The 24,643-nt window shown below is 41.9% G+C and overlaps 1 protein-coding gene across 7 annotated transcripts in view; it reads right to left on the bottom strand.

Moving 5' to 3' along the window:
* RSRC1 (arginine and serine rich coiled-coil 1) overlaps nt 1–24,643 on the bottom strand; it is a 355,437-nt gene that overhangs the window by 192,708 nt on the left and 138,086 nt on the right. For all 7 annotated transcript variants that reach the window (XM_061637162.1, XM_061637160.1, XM_061637161.1 and 4 more), the window contains one exon: nt 17,603–17,639. In XM_061637162.1, coding sequence (XP_061493146.1) covers nt 17,603–17,639 — 37 coding nt within the window. The remainder of the gene's footprint in view (nt 1–17,602; nt 17,640–24,643) is intronic.

Raw genomic sequence — 24,643 nt, 5'->3', positions numbered from 1 at the left:
GCTTTTACTGAAAAAGTTCCAACCTGAAAACAACAATGATTGATACTGAAGTCTAGCATTCATTCAAGACCATTTTTCAACAAACTAGTTTAATTAGATTTATTTATTAGCATAATGGCCAATAATTTTGCCAATCTAACTATAAAAACAAAACCACATAAATTTCAGTACAATATCATACTAGCCAATTATATTTGATAACTCACAACTCGTCAATGAAATCAAAGGGAATTCATATAGAATTTTAAATAGGAACAGGATCCAGCTCCTTCAAGGCAACAACAGACCCAAGTGGAAAGTATTAGCTATACTAGAATGATAAGAAGCTGCTGGTTCACTATTATTAAGAATTGGAGATATCCTTTCTGCCAATGACAGGTTTCTGACAAAATATGTCTTATTCAGCGTGCTGGTTCAGACATAGCTGTCCATTACCTGATAACTGCAAGTTTCATGTGTGAATGAGCTTCCACATCACCTTAAAAACAAAGGCATCAGTAAACACCTGCAGCTGCAATCATCAAGTGTTGCATAATCATATAATCCAGTGGTAAAAGAGCAAGTGATATAGATCTACGTAACTGGGGGGAAACCAGCGGGACCACCTGAACATCTTTTACAGCAGGGAACCTGTGATGCTAAAAATGTTGGTAGCCTACAACTCCCATCATCCCTGACCACTGGTCACGTTGGCTGGAGCTTAGGGGAATTTAAGTCCAATGTCTCGAGCACCACAGGTTCCCCATCCTTGTGATAAGGAAAGGGAGTGGAGATTGGCAGAAAGTATACATGCGTTAGTTAATGCTCTTTAAACAGCCTGTCATAGTTACAAACAAAGCAGTTGGAATCATCATAAAAATATTATTACAGTTATTATTATTACTATTATTAATTACCTATTTTTTCCCTGGAGGTTCAACATATAACAAAGACAGTACAAAAGGTAAAACAAAGAAAAGGAAAAAGGAAAATGGTACCAATGAGAAGGGCTGCTGATGCCACCTTCATTAGGAAGCAATAGTGTCCTGGACACCAGGAGCCCTGGGATACAATTTCCAGAGTTCGTGTTGCCCAAAACACTGTTGCAGCAGCATTCAATGCTAGTAGTGCTGACCTCCTTGTCCCTGATGACAGGAACACTTAGGGGAAGGGATCAGCAGGGGACGCTCATAAAGGGGGAGGGGGAGACAGGCTTCAAAGCTTCATCATGTTCCCAGGAACATACCAAGATCCAAAGCTCAGAAAAAGGCCTGGACTTTAATATGAGCTAATTCAGATCCAAAACAAATTGAATCCAAATTACTTCATTTATGAGAAGACTATTCCGAAGTGAACCAGGGAAGTTCACCCATCACTAGCTAACATGGGATACAATGCAAAATAACCATTTTAAATCAATTATTTTAATGTGACTAAATATGAATAATTCCTTGCTCTTGTGGCACCTTAAAGATTTATTGTGGAAAAGGGTTTTGTGACTCTTGCCCATAAAGCTTATACCACAATAAATCTGTTAGGCTAGGGTGGGAAACATTTTTTTTCAGCTCAGGGGGCACAGTCCATTCTGGTGATGAAGCAACTATAGCCTTGTACAGCAGGCTAACATTCTAGCCACACAAAAGCCAGGGATCAGTAAGTATATTGCCATATACACACCCATATATCTTTAATAAAATAATAATGCCAACCTGGGCTCCTGCCGGGAGGACGGGAGGGATCTCAATCAATCAATAAATCAATTTGTGCGTGTGCCCGCAGGTGTTAGTTGGTCTAAATCTGGGGTAGGGAGGCATTTCTTTTTTTTCTATCAAGGGCCATTGACCTACAGACACAAATCAATTGGGAGCTACATACAACTACTGACTGAATTAATTAAATGAATTGTAGGAATTGTATTATAAACACCACAAATAAAAATATTGTAATGCTTAGTGCTGGGGCTGAAGCTCTCCTGAAGCTTCAGCTCTGGCTTCTCAGGTTGAGATCAACTGATTAAGAGGAATACCCCAAGCTGCTTTGCAAGCCAATTGGCTGAACACCAGTATATAACCACCACAGCAGTATAAAAATATATAATATGTAATAAAAATGACATATATTCCATTTTTCCCAAGAAGACTTTTTAAAATTCTATTCCATTTTCTTTTCCATTATTTTAGAAGCCATTTAAATTTTCATCACATATGAATTCTATTGAAGAAAGACAGCTGGATTTTAAAAGACCTGAATTAACTTTTTTACATATTTCCATAAACACATCCAAGCTGGAGCTATGAATATTCTGTACTACCTGTTAGAAACATACCCCAAATCAACTGCTGCACAGAACAATGTTCAAACATGAGAACAAAATAAAAAATATCCCTTGTCTCCTTTTTTCCCTGCTCAGGTCATAAAACGTTTGCTGGGACTTTAAAGCAGAACTCCTGCATTCAAATATTTTATTTATTTATTTATTATTTGATTTATATCCTGTCCTTCCTCCCACCAGGAGCCCAGGGCAGCAAACAAAAGCACTAAAAACACTTTAAAACATCATAAAAACAGACTTCAAAATAAATTAAAATAAAGTATCTTTAAAAACATTTTTAAAAGCTTTCGAAACATTTTTTTTTAAAAGGTTAAAAACAATTAAAAAAAAGGTTTAAAAACATAAAAAAACACAGACGCAGGCTAGGAGAAAGTCTCAAATTAAAAGCCTTGTTGAAAGAAGAAGGTCTTCAATAGGCTCCGAAAAGGTAACAGTGATGGCGCCTGTCTAATATTTAAGGGAAGGGAATTCCACAGGGTAGGTGCTGCCACACTAAAGGTCCATTTCCTATCTTGTGCAGAAGAGACCTCCTGATAAGATGGTATCTGCAGGAGGCCCTCACCTGCAGAGCACAGTGATCGACTGGGTATATAAGGGGTAAGACAGCTTTCAGGTATCCTGGTCCCAAGCTATATAGGACTTTGTACACCAAAACTAGAACCTTGAACTTGGCCCAGGAGCAAATGGGCAGCTACTGAAATTCTTTCAGAAACAGGCTGACATGTTGGCGATACCCTGCCCCAGTGAGCAGTCTTGCCGCTGCATTTTGCACCACCTGCAGCTTCCGGACCAACCACAAGGGCAGCCCCACATAAAGCCCATTACAGTAATCCAGCCTGGAGTTTACCAGTGCATGGGCAACAGTGGTCAGGCTATCCCAGTCCAGAAACAGCTGCAGCTGTCTTATCAGCCCAAACTGGTAAAAGGCACTCCTAGCCACTGAGGTCACCTGGGCCTCTAGCGACAAAGATGGATCCAGGAGCACCTCAGACTATGGGCGTGCTCTTTCAGAGGGAGTACAACACCATCCAAAGCAGGCAACTGACCAATTACCCAAACTCAGGAACCCCCAACCCACACCTCCTCCGTCTTGCTAGGATTCAGACTCAGTTTTTTGGCCCTCATCCCGCCCACCACCGAGTCCAGGCACCGGTCCAGGGCTAGCACAGCCTCTCCTGATTCAGATGTTACGGAGAAATAGAGCTGGGTATTGTCAGCGTATTGCTGACACCTTGCCCCAAATCTCCTGATGACCACTCCCAAGGGTTCATATAGATGTTGAACAGCATGGGGGACAAGATGGTACCCCATGGCACCCCAAAGCACAATTGCCAGGGGGCCAAAAGACAGTCACCCAATGCTATTCTCTAAAACCAACCTGGGAGGTAGGATCGGAACCACTGTAAAACAGTGCCTCCAATACTCAGCTCACCAAATCAACCCAGAAGGATTCCATGGTCAATGGTATTAAAAGCCACCGAGAGATCAAGTAAAAGTAACAGGGTCACACTCCCCCTGTCCTTCTCCCGACAGAGGTCAGCCATCTTGGCGACCAAGGCCAATTCAGTCCCATACCCAGGCCTGAACCCAGACTGGGATGGGTCAAGATAATCTGTTTCATCCAAGAGTACTTGCAATTGCTGCGCCACAACACTCTCGATTACTTTCCCTAAGAAAGGAGTATTTGCGACCGGTCAGTAATTGTTGCAAACCAATAGGTCTAGGGTAGGCTTTTTCAGGAGTAGTCGGATCACCGCCTCTTTCAGGGCGGCTGGAACCACTCCCTCCCACAAAGATACATTGACCACACCCTGGATCCACTCAGTCAAACTCCCTTGGCAAGCTTTTATAAGCCGAGAAAGGCAAGGGTCGAGAGGACATGTTGCCGGCTGCATCATCGCAAGCACCTTGTCTACATCATCAGGCCACATCAACTGAAAGTGTTCCCAAGAAGTTGCAGCAGACGTTGCACTGGATACTTCATTGTGGACTATAATAGATGTGGATGAGGGATCAAGACTGTCACGGAGACAAGCAACTTTACCCTCAAAGTGCCTTGCAAACAATTCACAGTGGGTCTCCGAAGGGTCTAAAACTCCATTTCCTGGACTTGATGTCAACAGACCCCTAACAATAAGCAAAAGCTCCACTGGACGGCTACTTGAGAATGCGATGGAGGCAGAGAAGTGGGTCTTCTTCGTCACCCTCACCACCACACAGTAGGCACAGTTATGATGTTTTACTTGTGCCCAATCAGGCTCACAACACATCTTTTGCCACCTGAGCTCTAGCTGTTGTCCAGCCCATTTCATTGCCCTTAGCTGACTGGTGTACCAAGATGCAAACCTGGCTCCACAATGCCGGAGAGGGCATTTGGGGGCAACCATGTCAACAGCCCCACGCGCCTCACTCTTCCACAGCGTGACAAAGTCTTCAACGGGTAGCATTGGGGGATGAGGTTTCAGACCCTTGGCCTCTCAACTGTGGAGTGCCACAGGGTTCTATCCTCTCCCCCATGCTATTTAACATCTATATGAAACCACTGGGAGCCATCAGCAGGAGTTTTGGGCTGCAGTGTCACCAATACGCGGATGACACTCAGCTCTATCTCTCATTTAAGTCCTCACCAGAGTTGGCTGTGAATGCCTTGTCCAAATGCCTGGAGTCCGTAAGCGGATGGATGGGAGAGAACAGAGTGAAGCTAAATCCCGACAAGACCGAGGTGTTGCTCGTGGGTGATAAGAGAAGGTTGGGAGATTTAAACTTGGTGCTCAATGGGGTGAAATTACCCCTGAAGGACCAGGTTCGCAGCCTAGGGGTCATTCTTGACTCCCAGCTGTCCATGGAGGCTCAGGTCTCGGCAGTGAGCCGGGCAGCTTGGTATCAACTACATCTGATACAGAGGCTGCGACTCTACCTTCCTGTACATCTGCTCCCACGAGTGATACATGCCCTGGTCTCCTCTCGCTTAGACTACTGTAATGCGCTCTACGTGGGGTTACCCCTGAAAACAGTCCGGAAATTGCAGCTGGTACAGAATGCGGCGGCACGTTTGATAAAGCAGAGCCATCGCCGGGATCATATCACCCCAGTGTTGGTAGATCTACACTGGTTACCAGTTGTTTACCGGGCCCAATTCAAGGTGTTGGTATTGACCTTTAAAACCCTATACGGTTTCGGCCCAGTTTATCTGAAGGAACGCCTCCAGTATCACCAATTATGCTGCCAAACAAGATCAGCCTCACAAGATCTTCTCTTGGTCCCACCGGTGAAAACAGCAAGGCTGGTGCGGACCAGAGAGAGGGCATTTTTTATCGTGGCCCCATCCTCTGGAACTCGCTTCCTTTTGACCTTCGACATGCCTCCTCCCTGATGGGTTTTTGCCGAGCGTTAAAGACCTGGCTAGTCAGGCAGGCCTATGGGATTTCTGGGGTGGACTAGTTTTAGGGTGTATTAATTGAAAGATGGTTTTAGATAAATTGATGTTGCTGTTGTGATTTGTTGCTTGTATATTGTTTTATTGTATTTGAACTGCTGTATGTCGCCCAGAGTGTCCGTTGACTCGGACAGATGGGCGACTAACAAATAAAATTTTATTATTATTATTATTATTATTATTATTAAACAGGGTCACCTGCTCTATCTACTGGGAACTCCCCCAGGGTATTCAGGAATCCAGTGGATTCCAATAGTCTCCGGGGGTGGACCATCCGAGGGTCCACCACCCCTGCAGCAAAGAATCAGAGCTATAAGTCTAAACTTCACCAAGAAGTGGTCTGACCATGACAATGGGGTGACATCCACCACCACTCATTCTCCAGACTACCCCTTCATCCATCTGGAGCAAAAACCAAGACAAGGATGTGCCTTGCTGTGTGTCGAGCAGGTGACAACTTGAGACAGCCCCATGGTCGTCATAGAGACCATGAAGTCCCGAGCCAGAACACTACAAACAGCCTCAGCATGGACATTGAAATCATCCAGGACTATCATTCTGGGCTCCTCCAATACCACGGCCAAGATGGCCTCCACCAGCTCAGTAAAAGGCAGCAGGGTGAACAGTACTCCAGCCGCAACCCTAGTTTACTGTCTCCTTGGCCCAACACCAGGCACAGGCCCTTACAGCCAGCTCCAAGACAGAATGGTTTCCTGGTGACTGAGACCTTAGTGGGTGAGCTGGGAGGAGTTGATCTGACCCAGGTTTGCCCACCTGCAACTCGGTGCAACACCAGCAGGCTGCAGGGATGAGGGCAAGGAGTTGCTGTGGTCTACAGAATTTCTATCTCTATAATATACACCAAATCAGCACCTTCATACACAATCAAATGGCGGTTTTTGAAGAGCTGCCAAGACCTTGTGAAGATTCCATGTTGGAAAACGATGATGAACAGGTGCTGACAATAGTGAAGCCCCTCTTAGAAATTGTTTCAGATAGGGATGAGCTCCCAGTGATGCATAAGAAGACTTAGACAGGACTGTTGACAACGCAGATGCTTGTCGCCTCAAAGTATTGGGTCTCAACCCATCCTTCAAACCAGCATTTAAAAAGGATAACACCTCTGCAAATCCCGACTTCCTAGGTGTAACATGATTCCTATTACACCATTTCAAAAAGGCCGCCCAGGTATACTGGTAGCTTCTTATTGTGGACTGTCTTCTAGATGCCAATATTGTGGTTACCACTTCCGTTGGTAATCCAGCCCTCAGCAGTTTGCCCCGCTCAATTTCCATGCGGTTAAGCTCAACCATTGGAGATCGGGGTGACGAAGCAGTCCTTGTAGCAGCAAATCTGGTCAAAGAGGCAGACTCCATGGGGGCTCGACAGATAGGTTGACTAGCTCTGAGAACCATGGCCTCCTTGGCCAATCTGGTGCTAGTAGAATAACATTGGCCCTCTCCATCCTTACCTTTTTCATTACCCGAGATAGCAATGGAAAAGGAGGGAAGAGATACAGTGTTGCCTTCGGCCAAGGAGAATTTAGGGCATCTACACCCTCTGCTCTGAGAGATGGATAGCGAGTGTAATACCTCTTCAGTTGATGATTGACATCTGAAGTGAAAAGGTCCACATCCATCCTTCCGAACCTTCTGCATATCTGTTTGAACACATCTTTGTGCAACTGCCACTCTCCCGGCAACATCTCCTGTCTGCTTAACCAGTCCGCTTGGACATTATCATTGCTCCCAAATGCTGTAAACATTGTTGAGGGAACAAATGACTCTTGGGGATGTTGACTAAGAATCTGTGATCGTGGAGAACTGCCAGTATGGTGTGAATGTCCTGATAAGCTGACTGTGCTGTGTGTGAACGAATCAGAATGTCGTCTAAATATGGGTAAAGATTCAACCCATGTTGACGGAGATGCACGACAAGGGTCACCATAATTTTTGTGAAGACCCTCGGCGCTGATGCCAAGCCAAAGGGCATTGCCCTGTACTGATAGTGTTGATTGTTGTAAACGAAGCGGAGGAACTTGCGGTGCTGCGGATGGATTGGCAGATGTAAATATGCTTCGGTTAGATCTGTGGAAGCTAGGAAGTCTCGAGGCTGAATAGCTTCTTTTATGGACACCAATGTTTCCATGCGAAATTTCCGGTATCTGACAAATCTGTTGAGAAATTTTAGAGTACCGCTCTCCAATTGTTTCCTTTTTGGGGGCACAAGAAAAAGAACAGAATAAACCCCTAGAAATTTCTGGTGCTGCTGAACCGGTTCTATGGCTGCTATCTGCAACAGATGTTGTATTGCCTGCTGTAGTAGCCTGCGCTTCTCGGGATGTGCCGACACAGGTGACGAGACAAATCTGTTTGGAGGCGTAGCCTGAAACTGTATCTGATACCCATACTGTAGAGCATTCTTTACCCAGCGGTCTGATGTTGTCAGCTGCCAAATGTGTGCAAATTTCATCAGGCAGCCTCCCACTGGTATCTGCAATAAGTCAGAATTGTCTTTGTTGTCTTCCACCTCTGTTGGTAGCTGAGAATGTATTTCGCGCTGCTGATTGTTGCTGGTTGCACACTTGGAATCTTGGACAACTCCAAACTTGTCTGTTAACATGGAAATCTTGCCCCCTGCCTCCAAACCTAGAGGGACGAAAGGACTGGTATGGCTAAAAACGGCAAAAAGGTCGCCTGTCATCTCGTCTTTTACTTGTTACTGGCATTGCCTTCTTCTTGTCTCTTGTTTCAACTAGTACTTCACTGAGCACATTTTCACCAAATAATTTCTTGCCTGCATATGGTTCTGTCGCCAACACCATGCGAGAAGAAATGTCCGTCTCCCAATGACGAAGCCACAAAATACGCCTAGCTACAACTTCAGCAGCCATGGCTCTAGCTGCGAATTGAGTAGCATCCATTGTTGCATCTGCAATGAAAGCCTGTGTCCTTGATACCTTCAAAATTGTTTTCCTAAGTCTGTCTTGGTCTTGATCTGGATTTTCCAAAACTTCATCTAACCACAATAATGCAGCCCTTGAAAACACAGATGCTGCTATAGATGCACGTACCGACAAGGCTGACGCTTCATGGACCTTTCTAAGTGCCATATCTAACTTTCATTCTGTAAGATCTTTCAATTGAGCATCCCCTTCTCTCAAAAGGAAGTTTCTAGAAACTAAGGCAGAAATTGGAGAATCAATGTCTGGAGTTTTCAGCTGCTCCATAAACTCTGGGTCCAACAAGTATAGTTTCTTAGCCTACGTCAGTGACTTGGTAGACTGAACTGGTGAGTGCCATTCAGATTCCACTATTTGTCTGAGCAGTGATGGTACCTTAATGACCTTATCGGTAGACTTTGGTTCCGGAAGGACAGATGCGCCTCTGGAGGTAGAAGGTGCCTGTTCTGTAACAACATCATTCAAATCTAAAGCCACCACAGCCTTGCATAGCAGAGGCATATAATAAGTGCTATGAAACAACCTATTGGAGTGGTGCTCTTCCGGTTGTGAAGTATCACTCCATTCATCTGATTCGTCTTCGAAATCAAGCACTGAATCATCGTGCATAAACCGTTGCCTAGCAAACTTAGATCTGTCTGGTCTGTCAGCTAATAAGCCCTGTGCTCTACCCCTGGCCACATCATGTGGATCTGGTGATCCATTTGCAAGGTCAGTGTGGAGCTGCTGTTGCTCAACTTCAGGGAAACCTGCCTGATTCATCTGAACACTGCACTGTCGTATAGTGTGTTGCCAGTGACTTTGTCCTGGTTCATGACTGCGCTGTTGTGCCTGTACAGGAACCACTTGAAAAGATTGGCGAAAAGCAGATAGTTCTGCTGATATATCACCCATGAGAGCCTTTCTAATATAATTTAATTCTGCAGCTCCTAAATGAAAAGACTTCACCTGTTGAAGTTCCTGATCTGAACACGAGGTGGCAAGAGAGGCCATCTGTGTGGAGTTGAATTGATGCTGGTTATGATTAGTTCTGTCACGCAAAACTCTGTGCTGCTGTTTATGACTGTGCCCATTAGGCGCAATATCACTTACAGGCTCTATAGTCCCAGTGCTCTGTGGAACCTCACGGTGATGAATATTAAAACCTGTAAATTCCTCATCATTTTCCTCAGAATCTGAGCAAAAAAGGACTGAAGGATCTGGAATCTCCTCCTGCTGTGAGGGAAATTCAGCATTTACTGTACTCAACTGCTGTGATTGCTGTCCTAGATACAGCGCCCTTCTGGTTTGTCAGGAAGCATTTTTCTTATATTCTGTGGCTCCCTCAGCAGCAACCTTTCCTGATTGCTCTGCAGTATGGCTAACTGTATGTTTTGTTTAGTCATATGCTTGCGTCCTGATTGCTCTGCCACCGCAGTGCTGACAGGCTTTTCTGCACCTTTAACTGCTTCCATACTTTTACGTCCTGATGGCAGCGCTACCGCACCAGCTACAGGGTATGCAGTATCGTTAAGTGCTTTAAAATTTTTCCACCCTGATTGCTCTGATACCTCATCGCTTACAGGGGAAAGAGGTGCGTGTTGATTAACGGCCGTTCTCTGTGCTACCGCAAGAGTAATTGGGCCGCGCGGTGCCTGTGAGGCTGTTTGATTAAAATGGCGACCGCCTTTGAGAGCGCTGCAACGGCTCGTCTTTTTTAACTGCTGGTTCATGCGAGCGAGCTATAGGTGCTACCGCACCAAGTGCTGCAACCGTTCATATGGAAAGCCTTGAAGAGCCACTTTTTTGCTCCTTAGGCATTTCGCTTTCAGCAGGAAAGACCAATTTATAATGGGAAGAAAGCTACTGTTCAAATCAGGAAACGAGGGAAAATCACCCCGAAATTCATTAACGTAGGGAAATATCATTAACAGAAAAATCCACAGAGAAATTTTTTACTGAGGAAAACCTCCCCAGAAATTCATTAAATGAGGGAAATATTAACGGAATGCATAAATAGAAAATCACAGAGAAATTCATTAATGAGGAAAATCTACCCGGAAAACCATTAAGTGAGGGAAATATCACTAAGAGAATGCATTAATTGGAAAAAATCACAGAGAAATTCATTTCTGAGGAGAAACATTGTACCAATTAATCTTAGGACTAACACCTATATACAACACTGAGAGAAGAGTTAAGTGAACATTAACTGCTAATAAATAACATAAATAGAGAAAAAGATAAAGATATAACTCGGCCAGACTGAAGAGCAAGGCGAAAATCAGTACTGCTCAAGCGAGGCAGGAAAACGAACTAGCACTCTGTGGGAGGGGCCGCATTAATGGTCGTTTTGGAGTGTTAACTCTTTCCTGCCTCAAGCACTAGCAAGGAACACAATACCCACTTGGGGTGTCCTGGTGCCCACTGGAGAAGGCATGAGTTTCAGAAGCCTCAGCCGTTAGGGAGCATGGACAATCTAGCTGTTGCTGAGTCTACCCCGACCTTGGGGAAGAGAGCGAGTCGCCCGCCCCACCAGTTCCCATGGCTGGTCCTGCCCCTCAATGGGACAGCGCTCAGCCCCCCAGCACTCCCATGGGACTGTAGGGGGATGCTCCTGAGAGAGCAGACACTCCTCCTTCACCAAGCAGTATCTTAGAAACGCCCAATGCTTTCCCACCCTCCCCTCTCCCGCCTGCCGATCAGGAACCTGTGCTTTCCGATGAGCCCTTGGAGGCTCACCCCCCCCTCACCACACTCACGACATCGGGAGAAGCGGACAGGACAGAAGGAGGCATGTGTGTGATGGAGTGAGAGGTTACACCCCAAGACCTCTCCTATTTGAGGCTACTGTGCCCGGAAGTGGGCACTGAGTCAACTTTCCTCACAAGTTACAGAGCATGTCTAGAGTGCAGTTAGGGATTGTAGTGAGTTAGCATAGGGGGTTTTATGAGGTGCACAGCCTTTGATGTATCCATTACTTTAATAAAACAAGAATTGATTGCACCCTTGTCTCTGACTGGTGGTTCTCGCTCTGAACTGGACAGCTGGGCTGAACGGTAAACAGAGCAATAGGAGGATTTAAAAAACAAAACAAAACCTGGTACTAAAGCCATGGAGTCTGCATTAGGAAGGAATGGGGGAAGAGATAGCAGCCATTCAAATGAGACTCTTTTAGGTTCCATGTAGGATACAGGTTGCAACAAAAAGTACAACAATGGCTCATTCCCCATCTCTGGAAACACAAGAAATAGCCGTTACTCAGATATGTCTCCATCCTTATGATCAGATGAAGACTCAACGGTAGAAGTTAAAGAAAAGTGAGTTGAAACGCAGTATGGCCCATTGTAGGAGGAGTGAAAGGAAGGTACCAAACTGTGGTCTCTGGGTTTCTACTGTAACACTAGTTGGAGGGCCACAGCTGGTTTTGAATGTGTTAACAGGGGTTTTTCCCCCAGAAAATCCTTCCAGCAACCAAAATAGCAGTCCCACCACAGATGGCCACATAACTGATGCTTCAAGCAAATTGTATAATCTTTGATGGGTTCCTTCAAACCCTCCCAGTTTGGTTTAAAAATAGAAGAATCCTCCCTTTTAGAGAGACTCTGGCAGGTTTCCCTCTGCAGAGGAGCCCTGACTAGTTCCAAAGAAAAGCAGGAATGAGGAACCTGTGACACTCCATATGTTGCTGGATTCTAATACCCATCAGCCCCAGCCAGCACAGCAAATGGTCGGGAATAGGGATGTGAAGGCCAGGATATAATTGTAATGCCTCCTACCCAGTTTTAATATTGTTGTTGTAGATCTATTGTTTTTATTGTATTACTGTATTTTATTAATTGTATTTTAATAATTTTGTAAGTCGCCTAGAGTGGCCATTGGCCAGATAGGCGACGAAGAAATTAAATTTATTATTATTCGGGGTATCCGGGGAGGGTTAATCGATAATCGATATAATCGAGGATGAATTCAGGAGGGGGGAACAGGGGTGTGGGTTTTTTTCATTTTGGGGGGGAGGTGGGAAACAAGAAAGCTTTAAAAGAATGGAAAAACCTTCCCCTCCTTAAAAAAAATCTGTTCTTTCTGGGCCTTCACAGTTCTGGTCAGGAATGACGGCAGTTTCAGCCATACATTTGAAGTGTCACAGGCCCCACCTCTGTTTTAAAGATCAGCACTAGCATCTTGAATTAGGCTCATAAACAGACTGGTAACTAATGTCCCAAATTAGTCATCCTTTTAGCAGCAGACCAAGACTTTACTTCAAGGCATGTAATGGTTGATGGTGTTCTTACTTACAGTTGCGGGATTTCTTTATATTGTTTTAGTGGTGGATCATACTGTTGTGCTATTTGACTGTTTTAACCTTTTGAATATTATGACTGCCTGTAGTCATTTTAAATGTTATTATATTGTATATTTTTGCTGTATTAGTATTAGTCGCCTTGAGACCTTTGTGGTATAAGGTAACAAATAAAGTAATCATCATAATCATCTAGAACAGGGGCTCCCAAACTGAGTTTAATTCAGGTGGTTCACAATGTTACTATGAAAACCACTCACAATTTTAATTCTGTAGAATTCTATAGAATTCAAATAGTAATGACATAAAATACAATTGGCCACTGTGAGAAAAGGATACTGGCCAAGATGGCCACTGGATCACCCTACCCTACCCTCCGCGCTGCTGCCCCCATACTTCTATCTTGTCTGGATTTAGAGTACATCCACTCCACTACCAATCTCAGGTCCCCACCACCTCCCCATGATCTGATAAAAAAAAGAGCCAGAGATGAGTATCATCAGCACAGCTCCAGAAAATCTTCTCCTGTAAAGCTTAAACAGCATGAGAAACAAGATGGATTGTTACAAAAGTCGACAGATCATTGACCATAGGCAGAAGTAGTCTTTCAGCACCATGTTCTGAAACCTCACTTTCAAGAATGATGGGAGCCCTACCCTAGTGAGACATGCCAGAAGGTTTGTAGTTGATATCATGTGTTACTGTGATATATTCAAGTGAATTAAGTGAGTTGCACTCCTAGTGATCTCCCAGCACTAACCATCCATGCCTTGGGTGACGAAACCAGGCCCAAAACTGGATTGAAATAGACCCAGTTTCCTACAGAAAAACCTGGACCTGGGCCATTACCACTCATTCAAGCAACTTGCCCCAATACAGAATGTTCAAGACTGGCCAATGATTATACAGTTCTGAAGGATCTCTTTAATAGAGGCCATATCACTGCCTTTTAAAATATTTTTCCAGTATCCCGCTATGAACAATCTAGCATGTCATTAAAAAAATTATTAACCAGAACTACTGATCAAAATAAATTTATGATCAACTGGCATTCTATTGCAAAGATACATCTTGAAGTAACACTTCAGAAGTGAAATTTCAGGCAGGGATCCAGAGAACTATGTTATTGGAAACTATATCAATATCATAAATAAAATTTAAAAATAAAATAAAGACATATTTAAGCTATCCAAGGGCTTGTATTAATCCAGTGGGAATTTAGACTTCCCCCTCTTTTACAGCAGACCCCCATGGCATATCACAAACTGTCTTACTGTTCAAGAAAACACAAGTCTGGAGCTCTGTTGGGCACATGGAACTAAGTTGAGTGGTTCTTTAGAGCCTGGCCTAAAAGTTTCTCTTGAGAAAGAAGTTTCACAGCATGACTAAAAGTTAAATGGAAAGGGCCCATAACCAACTTTATGAGTCACTTGGAAATTCTGCAAGACCTATGATTTAGCCTTATTTTCAGAGTCAGTAAGGATGCTGAGCTGTAAAAAAGGATAGTTAAGGGTAAAATAATATTCTGGTTTTAAGGCAAGCATTCAAATACAGGCTCCTATTTCAAAAAAATTTTAAAGAAAATGTTGAGTTGTTTAACACTTGCTAAATCTATGTTACTTTTTCCTACATGTATACACGTACAGTCACATCTAAATTTCATGACCACAGTTTATTGTGCCATGAGTACATGGGTTGACCAGTCCTAACTGTTCCACTACCAATGGAGACCATGAATCATTTTACTGTCCAAGATACACGAAGCATGTTGCCCGGCAGCCCTGTTGGTGGTTATTGATTAACATGTTACAAGGGGGATATCTACATTGCCGAAATGCAGTAACTATAGTAGGGCCCCGCTTTACAGAGCTTTGCTTTACAGCGATTCGCTAATACAGCCGTCTCAATTAGATGCAATTAGACTAAAGCCCCAGTCATACGGCGCTTGTTCCACTTTTACGGCGGTTTTCGGACATCGCGCGCCATTCTATTCAATGGGTTCTGCTTTACAGCAGTTTTTGCTTTACAGCGGGGGTCCACAACATAACCCACCGTATGAGTGGTGCCCTACTGTATACACAAATCACTCATAGGCTAATAAGCTATTAATGACAGTATGCCACTCAACTCCTGAAATTGTCAGTTTTCTTTTCTTGACCACAAGGACAAGTCGGTCATTCTTCTAAAATGTGAGAGACTGAAAGAGATCATTCTTTTCATTTAGAAAAAGCTACAGGTGAAGCTCAAGATATTAAGAGAGAGAAAAACAGAGGTAAATAAACCAGTTGCACAACTCAAAGAACTAACCAGGAATGTCTATTAGAGTTAAAGAATAATATCTTAGCTAATCTTATTATTACTCAAATTCACTAGCAAGTCAAAGGTTTTCACTTTTATTCTTAATACTTTCATTTCATTATAACCCTTCATCAAGGCCCAGCACCAACACAACACTCCCAAAGATTTGTCTAAGCAACTCTTTACACTTGAGGAACTACAGCCTGAAATTGCAAGCAAAAAAGCTGTTCCTCCTAAGAGCTTACAACAGAAGACCAACTCTTCAGAAGTCAGAACTTGCATCAGAAACATCTCCCTAAAATACCTTTATGATACCACAGTGATATTTGAAAATCTCCCAATTTCCTGTTATTTTACAAAAGGAACAATCCAATATTATTTACAACAAGCTCAGAAATGGACCAATTTTACATTTCCATAATAGGTCCAAAATAAACAAAAATCTATAATTTAGCACTCCACATTAATCAACTTCGCCCTTACTTGAACTGTATTACATAAAAGGAATTTTCCCAACATTCTCAACAAAACAGAAAAATGTACAAGTGGCTATGAACCAGTATTCTATTTTGCAAGAAAATCATCCAGGACCTTCTGAAGGTTAGTATTTTTAAGGTAACTTCATATATGTTAATTACATCTCATCTTATTGTAGTATTTCAAATTCAGAAGAGCAACAGTTGCTTTTATCTATACAGCCTAAGCCATGTTTACAATACACTAAAATCATTAGATTTTAATAACTTGACAGGCAATCTAGTAAAGCAGCCTTTAAAAAAAGCTTTTAGAAAGTCCAGTTAGCATGTAGTCATCTCAGAAAGCAACTACAAAATGAGTTAAAACTCATCTCAAGCAGGCAACGATTTCATTTACAAACATACAGAGAGTTATTTATAATCTCAGCTAATGCCAATGACAGATGCCAGTTAATGATACAATTCAAGTCACCTTTAAAGTTTGTTTCTATAAGTGGAAAAAAAGCCCTGCACTTTTATTCCAAAAAGATAAGCTTCCCCGTGGCAAAATGCTGACTGATTCGCACCTCTGTCCCCCAGTTCTGAACCTGAAGCTTCAACTGAGAATTTCCAGGTCAGTCCTAGTAAAATGCCAGCTGTGCTAACTGGAACAACAGGAAGCATTCGCCATATCTGAACCTATTTCAAGGTCATGTGTGTCCGGATGAAAATAGGAAAAACAGTTTGTATATGGTGGAGATATAAAAATGATGTTTATCACATAATACAATATAATCAGGTTATACATTTCACAGGAAAGAAAAGCTGGCACTTAATTCACACACACAAAAAGGATATGGACCATTAATTTTAACAAGACGCCACCCAATATCTTGAAGAAAATTAACTTGGATCCAAACAGCCCCTTCCACAAACAGAAGATGCTTCCACTTGTTCAAGGAGGGAGGGATATTTCATATATCCATTGAAGTTCTCTCTCTCTCTCTCTCTCTCTCTCTCTCTCTCTCTCTCTCTCTCACACACACACACACACACACACACACACCCCACTCACACACAATCTACACCACATTCCATAAAGTTCTTGAGCGTCCCCTGCCACTCAGAAGCATCTTATACAACAGAACAAGGGGCAGAAGTGGGAAGGGGCAAGAAAGCTCAGTTGACTGAATAGAACACCACCTGAAGTTCTTTGGAGCCATGTAATTGTTACATTTAACATTCTCATAACTTTTTTATTATTATTCTCATAATATTGTTAACATATTACAATTGATATATAACAAGCTCGTGATAGCACTGTATTTAATAAGCTTTCACTCACAGTTGCAATATGCTTGCTTAAATATTGTAATTTCAAAATACTGTATATCCTAGAACTGAATAGAATTTAAATGTCAATACAATTCATAATATAAAGGCATTGTTAGAACACAAGCCATGTACTTATTTCAGAGATTTCAAATTACTGAAATGCCATACTTATGCAAGCAAAATTTGAATGTGTGTTTTAAAATACTAGTTTGTTGTTTTCAGATCAGGATATGCCTAAAATCCAACAACAAACAACATTTTGTTTATAATTAAGGCAATCATCAATCCAAGGATTATAGCCCGTTGTATTTCATCTCTACATAAAAAAAGTAATTTAAAAAATTAAAATCCCTTGAAACATAAGATAAATGAAAATGTAAGTCCCTTCACATAATAACAGTAAGCTGACCCTCTGGGAAATGATTGACTTTCTCAATTCAAGGTATTCAAAGCTCATTCAAAAGTGTTCATTTGGAATGCAGATATCAAAGATGATGTAAATATTCAAGAGGAAATTAGAACTTACCAGATGTTCTAATCCAGTTTTGATGTTTCCAGCATCCCTGTAACAGAAGAAAAAAAGTTCTAAATAGTTGCTAAACCTTTGTCTGCAATTATTTATGTTTAACTTGGAAAGATAAAGAAAAGAAAGTCATACTATCTCCTGATTACCTTTCTTTTAATATATGAATTATTAAAACAATGATTTAAATTATAATAAGAAAATAAATATAACTACTATAAATGGCAGATTAGCCATCTAGCACAATTACATTTTTAATTATTATTATTTAATCAGAAAAACATACATTTATATCAAAAGAAAATGTGGCAGCTGGTGACTTTTTTGAGTGGGGGCTGCAAATTTTAAATGGAAAGGCTAACTTTAGATATATACAGAGTTCAATTATCTTCCACTGAGAAACATTAACTATTCTCTAGGAATAGGGAAATAGTATATAAATATCATTTCTAAAGAAAATTGAGCCCAACATTTGTCATTTAAGTAATGGAAAGGGAAGGGGCTCCCAATGGCCTGCAGATGTTGTTAAACCAACTTCCGTGAGCCCCAACCAGCATGGCTGGTGGTCAGGGATTATGCTAGCTGAGATTCAACAACATCTGGAGAGCAAGAGATTGCCCATCCCTGATTTCTTAAGTCATACCACCTATAAGTTCTTGAATTTACACATGTTTAAGAGAACACATATACACCCCATTGCCAAAAACAAGAACTCTGGGGTGTAATTAATTAATCTGTTCTATTAAAATATTTGTGACTAATGATGCAGCTGGGTCAAAGCCAAAAGGAAGCCCAGAGGCTGATGCACACAGATGCGAAAGGAGAGTCTGCAGTAGTACGACACACACAATAGGAACATGGAATGTGAGAAGCATGAACCAGGGAAAGTCAGAAATTGTCAAGCAAGAAATGGAGCGTATCAACATTACAATACTTGGTGTGAGTGAACTAAAATAGATAGGAATGGGACATTTTCAATCAGGCAACTACAAAATATTTTATGCAGGAAATGAGAAATCAAGAAGAAACTTGGTTGCTTTAATAGTGAGAAGTAATGTAGCAAAAGCAATTAGGAGCTACAACGCAAGGCCTGAACAAGTGATATCAATGAGATTAAATGGGAAACCTATTAACATAACCATCATCCAAGTCTACGCTCCAACATCAAACGCAGAAGAAGAAGAATTGGAGAGGTTTTACGCAGAAGTACAGGAGGAAATTGATCACACACCAAAACAAGATATAATGATAATCATGGGGGACTGGAATGCAAAAGTAGGGAACAGAGAAGAACCAAGAATTGTGGGGAAATGGGGCTTAGGTGACAGAAATGAAGCAGGAGAAAGACTTATTGAATTCTGGGAAGCCAATGATTTGTTTCTTGCCAACACATTTTTTAAGCAACCAAAAAGACGACTGTACACGTGGACATCACCAGATGGTCAATATAAGAATCAAATCAATTCTATAATTGGAAGCAGAAGATGAAGAAATTCCATACTTTCTGCAAAAACAAGACCAGGAGCAGACTGCGGTACAGATCATGAACTAATTGTATCGAAAATCAGAGTAAAGCTAAAGAAGAACAACAAAGCAATCATAACTGCAACAATGGACTGGATGAGAGCTAATAAACTGAGGCTCAATCCAGACAAGACTGAGGTGCTGTTAGTGGGTGCTTCTCCTGACCGGATGGTGGATGTTCAACCTGTTCTGGATGGGGTTGCACTCCCCCTGAAGGAGCAGATTCGTAGCTTGGGAGTTCTTTTAGAACCATCCCTGTCACTTGAGGCTCAGGTAGCCTCGGTGGCACGGAATGCTTTTTACCAACTTCGGTTGGTGGCCCAGCTACGCCCCTATCTGGATAGAGAGAATATCGCTTTGGTTGTCCATGCTCTGGTAACCTCGAAGCTAGATTACTGCAATGCGCTCTACGTGGGGCTGCCTTTGAAGACGGTCCGGAAACTGCAGCTTGTACAAAATGCAGCGGCCAGACTGATAACAGGGACTAGGCGTTCCGATCATATAACACCGATCCTGGCTCGCTTGCATTGGCTGCCTATATGTTTCCGGGCCAGGTTCAAAGTGCTGGTTTTAACCTATAAAGCCTTATATGGCGCGGGACAATACCTGGTGGAACGCCTCACCCGATATGAACCCACCCGTACACTACGCTCTTCATCGAAGACCCTCCTCCGGGTACCTACTCATAGGGAAGCTCGGAGGGTGACAACAAGAAAAAGGGCCTTCTCAGTGGTGGCCCCCGAATTATGGAACAATCTCCCTGAGGAGGTACACCTGGCGCCAACATTACTATCGTTTCGGTGCCAGGTTAAAACTTTCCTCTTTTCCCAGGTATTTTAGCATTTTAGTATGTGTTGAAAAATGGTCTTGATTCTTCTGGATATGTTATAATTTTAAAGTTTTTAAAAAGTTTTAAATTTGTTTATATGTGACCTATTGTATTTTTATGTTTGAATATTGTGCACCGCCCAGAGAGCTTCGGCTATGGGGCGGTATAGAAATCTAATAAATAAATAAATAAAATGCCAAAATACAATTTAAACAACATTCAAGAAGAATATAAAGATCAAATAAGGAACCGGTTTGAGGCTTTCAACTTACTTGACAGAGAACCAGAAGAACTATGGATTGAAGTCAGGGACAGTATCAGGGAAGAATGCAAAAAGACAATACCTCTAGTTAAAAAGAGAGAAAGACCTCAATGGATGACTGAAGAAACTCTTAAAATGGTTAAAGAGAGAAGGAAAGCAAAAGCAAAAGGAGATAGAAACACGGTCAGAACCCTAAATGCAACTATACAATGACTAGTACGTAGGGACAAAGAAAACTATTACAATAGTTATTGTATAGAAATAGAAAAGGACAACAAAATGGGAAGAACAAGACCCTATTCCAAAACATTAGAGAAATGAAAGGGAAATTTAAACCAAGAGTAGGGATGTTGAATAATCAACAGGGGAACACACTGACTGACCAAGATGAAATAAAAGGAAGATGGAAGCAATACACTGAAGAACTCTATAAAAGAGATGACAGGATGACAGAGTCATTCATGGAGGAACCATATGATGAAGAACCAGAAATTTTAGAATCAACAGGAATAGACGGCATACCAATAGAGTTGCTACAAGCTACTGAGACTGAATCTGTCCAAAGTTTGACAAAAATTTGTCAAGAAATATGGAAAACTAAACAATGGCCCACAGACTGGAAGTGTTGAATATATATCCCACTTCGAAAGAAAGGGGATCCCAGAGAATGCAGTAATTACTGAACTATTACCTTAATATCCCATGCAAGTAAAGTAATGCTCAAGATTCTACAACAAAGGCTCTTACCATATATGGAGTGAGAAATGCCAGATGTCCAAGCTGGATTTAGAAAGGGAAGAGGCACCAGAGATCATACCGCAAACATACGTTGGATAATGGAACGGAGCAAGGAATTTCAGAAGAAAATCACCCTGTGCTTTATAGACTACAGCAAAGCCTTTGACTGTGTAGATCATGAAAAACGATGGAATGCTTTAAAAGAAATGGGGGTGCCACAGCATCTGATTGTCCTGATGCGCAACCTATACTCTGGACAAGAGCCTACTGTAAGGACAGAATATGGAGAAACCGATTGGTTCCCCATCAGAAAGGGTGTGAGACAAGGTTGTATTTTATCACCCTATTTGTTTAATCTATACGCAGAACATATCATACGGAAAGCGGGATTGGACCAAGATGAAGGAGGTGTGAAAATTGGAGGGAGAAACATCAATAATTTAAGATATGCAGACGATACCATACTCTTAGCAGAAACCAGTAATGATTTGAAAAGAATGCTGATGAAAGTTAAAGAAGAAAGCACAAAAGCAGGACTACAGCTGAACGTCAAGAAGACTAAAGTAATAATAATAATAATAATAATAATAATAGTAATAATAATAAATTTTATTTGTTAGTCGCCTATCTGTCCGAATTAACGGACACTCTAGGCGACTTACAGCAACCAAGATAAAATACAATATATAATCAGCAGTACAAAAATAATCTAAACATCAATTAATACATTATAAAAACTCAACCACCCCGAGGATTCTGTAGGCCTGCCTGAATAGCCAGGTTTTTAAGGCCTGGCGAAAACCCATCAGGGAGGAGGCATGACGGAGATCGAAAGGGAGAGAATTCCAGAGTGGGGGCCACAACCGAGAATGCCCTCTCTCTGGTCCGCACCAGCCTAGCTGTTCTGACTGGTGGGACCGAGAGAAGGTCCTGTGTGGCTGATCTTGTTAGGCGGCATAATTGGTGATGCTGGAGGCGTTCCTACAGATAAACTGGGCCGAAACCGTATAGGGTTTTAAAGGTCAAAACCAACACCTTGAATTGGGCCCGGTAAACAACTGGTAACCAGTGCAGATCTCTTAACACCGGGGTAATATGCTCCCGGCGGCGACAATGTGTGATCAAACGTGCTGCCGCATTCTGTACCAGCTGCAATTTCCGGACTGTTTTCAAGGGTAACCCCACATAGAGCGCGTTACAGTAGTCTAAGCGAGAGGAGAACAGGGCATGTATCACTCGTGGGAGCTGATGTGCAGGAAGGTAAGGTCGCAGCCTTCGTATCAGATGCAATTGATACCAAGCTAATCAAGGGTTGATTTTTCTCTTATCTGCCTTTTTCACTGTCCAACTTTCACATCCATACATAGAGATCAGGAATACCACGGTCTGAATGATGTTGATAATGACAACAGAAGGTTTATGTAACTTTACAGTTGACAATGAGGACATTGAACTTGTCAAGGATTACAAATACCTCGGCACAGTCATTAACCAAAATGGAGACAATAGTCAAGAAATCAGAAGAAGGCTAGGACTGGGGAGGGCAGCTGTGAGAGAACTAGAAAAAGTCCTCAAATGCAAAGATGCATCACTGAACATCAAAGTCAGGATCATTCAGACCGTGGTATTCCTGATCTCTATGTATGGATGTGAAAGTTGGACAGTGAAAAAGGCAGATAAGAGAAAAATCAGCTCTTTCGAAATGTGATGTTGGAGGAGAGCCTTGTGCACACTATGGACTGCGAAAAAGACAAATAATTGGGTGTTAGAACAAATTAAACCAGAACTGTCACTAGAAGCTAAAATGATGAAACTGAGGTTATCATACTTTGGACACATCACGAGAAGACACGATTCACTAGAAAAGACAATAATGCTGGGAAAAACAGAAGGGAGTAGAAAAAGAGGAAGGCTAAACAAGAGATGGATTGATTCCATAAACGAAGCCACAGACCTGAACTTACAAGATCTGAACAGGGTGGTTCATGACAGATGCTCTTGGAGGTCACTGATTCATAGGGTCGCCATAAGTCGTAATCGACTTGAAGGCACATAACAACAACAACAACATTAAAATATTTTGTTCAATTTAGAAATTCCCCCACTTAATAGGGCAGCAGATTTTTTTATTTAAAAAACAAGAGAACTTCACATTTTTTATTTAAGTACTTCCAAAATTATATAGCAGACCATTTAGAAGAGACACTCATCTTCCTCCCTCATACAGAACTTGCTGCACCAAATATATCCATTATCAAAGAACAAAACTATTTTTCAGACCTATTTTTAGATTCAGATTAAATGTGTACAAATTTGCACTTATTAATCAATTAAAACACGTATTAATTTACTATGATTTATTTAATTGTGCAAGGTAACTACAGTGAGGAAGGTCTACTAAAGCACATATTTACCTTCCCTACCTAAGCAACCTGTAGCAAAACTAAGTATTATTAGTGTTGTTTATTTGATCTACATAATGCTTATATTTAGCAGAAATCTCTAAGCAGTTACATACCCCAACAAAAAGAATCAATATAAGAAATACAATACAAATCTATGTTCAAAACCAACCAATACTACTATTTCTATTACTACTTATTCCACATTGAAACAACATAATTAAATATTAAATATCTCCGAACAATGTACATAAATAAAGCAACTAAGAACCATAAAAGCAAATCATAAAAAACCATCAAAATACATCAAGATAGAACAAAATGTAATATAATTACAATATATCTCATCATAAAAATCACATTACAATAAGAAACACAAATCTTAATAAAGTCAAAAAAATCATTCACATTCACACTACACAAAACTAATCTAAACATGTGCCTTCCCTCTCCCATACACAATCATTCAACACTCTGCTGCAACAGGTGCCGCAACAGGGAGGGGGGAATCTGGAGCCTCTTTCCTTCTAAGCTCTGGCCTCAGCTTCCCCAGTGTCTGGTGCTCTCTTTATTGCCCCAGGCCTCTCTGGCTTGCCATGATTGCTGCTGCTGGTGACGGTTGTGAGTCATCCACAGCAGCTTCGGAGCCCTGGTGCTGCAACGGGGAGAGGGTAATTGGTGGTGTGGAGTCCCTCTCCCTCTCCTCATGAGCCCTAGACTGCAATATTAGCTGCAGTTTTGTTCTGTGACCACAGCCTTCTTATTTCAAATCACACCGTCATCTTACTTCATGATGGCCATCCAGAAAAAGGTCTGTATAAGCACAGGCCCTCACTGGCACCAAACAGGCATTGCAACCAAATATCCTCCTATTGCGCCACACATCTGAGAGCTGCAGGTAGAAACAATTCTGCCTGGAAGCAGACTTACAAGCAACCAGGCAGGCAGGCAAAATCAGTTAAGTGCTCACAGGGTGCAGCAGATGGTTGCCAGGGTCCCTCTCCTTTTCAACAGTTATTAACATTAAACTAAAATTGTTCTTACAAATTACACATTTCTAACACTAGCTGAATGGATACAGATATACATGCAGGAGAGGATGAATTAATTGATCTACTCAAGGTGTCTCTCTCTGTTGGTCCTGCTGGACCTCTGAGAGGCTTTTGATGCCTTTGGCTACAAGACCCTTCTGAACCACCTATCTAGGATGGTGTCCTGCCCAGAGTGTGACTCACGAGACGGAGACGAGGATGGAATTAATTCCTGTTTTATTAAAGTAACATCGAAGG

Source organism: Rhineura floridana, chromosome 7 (assembly GCF_030035675.1).
Source record: "Rhineura floridana isolate rRhiFlo1 chromosome 7, rRhiFlo1.hap2, whole genome shotgun sequence".
Classification (NCBI taxonomy): Eukaryota; Metazoa; Chordata; class Lepidosauria; order Squamata; family Rhineuridae; genus Rhineura; species Rhineura floridana.
The sequence above is the reverse complement of the archived record's forward strand: the minus strand, read 5'-3'. Positions and strand labels throughout refer to the sequence as shown.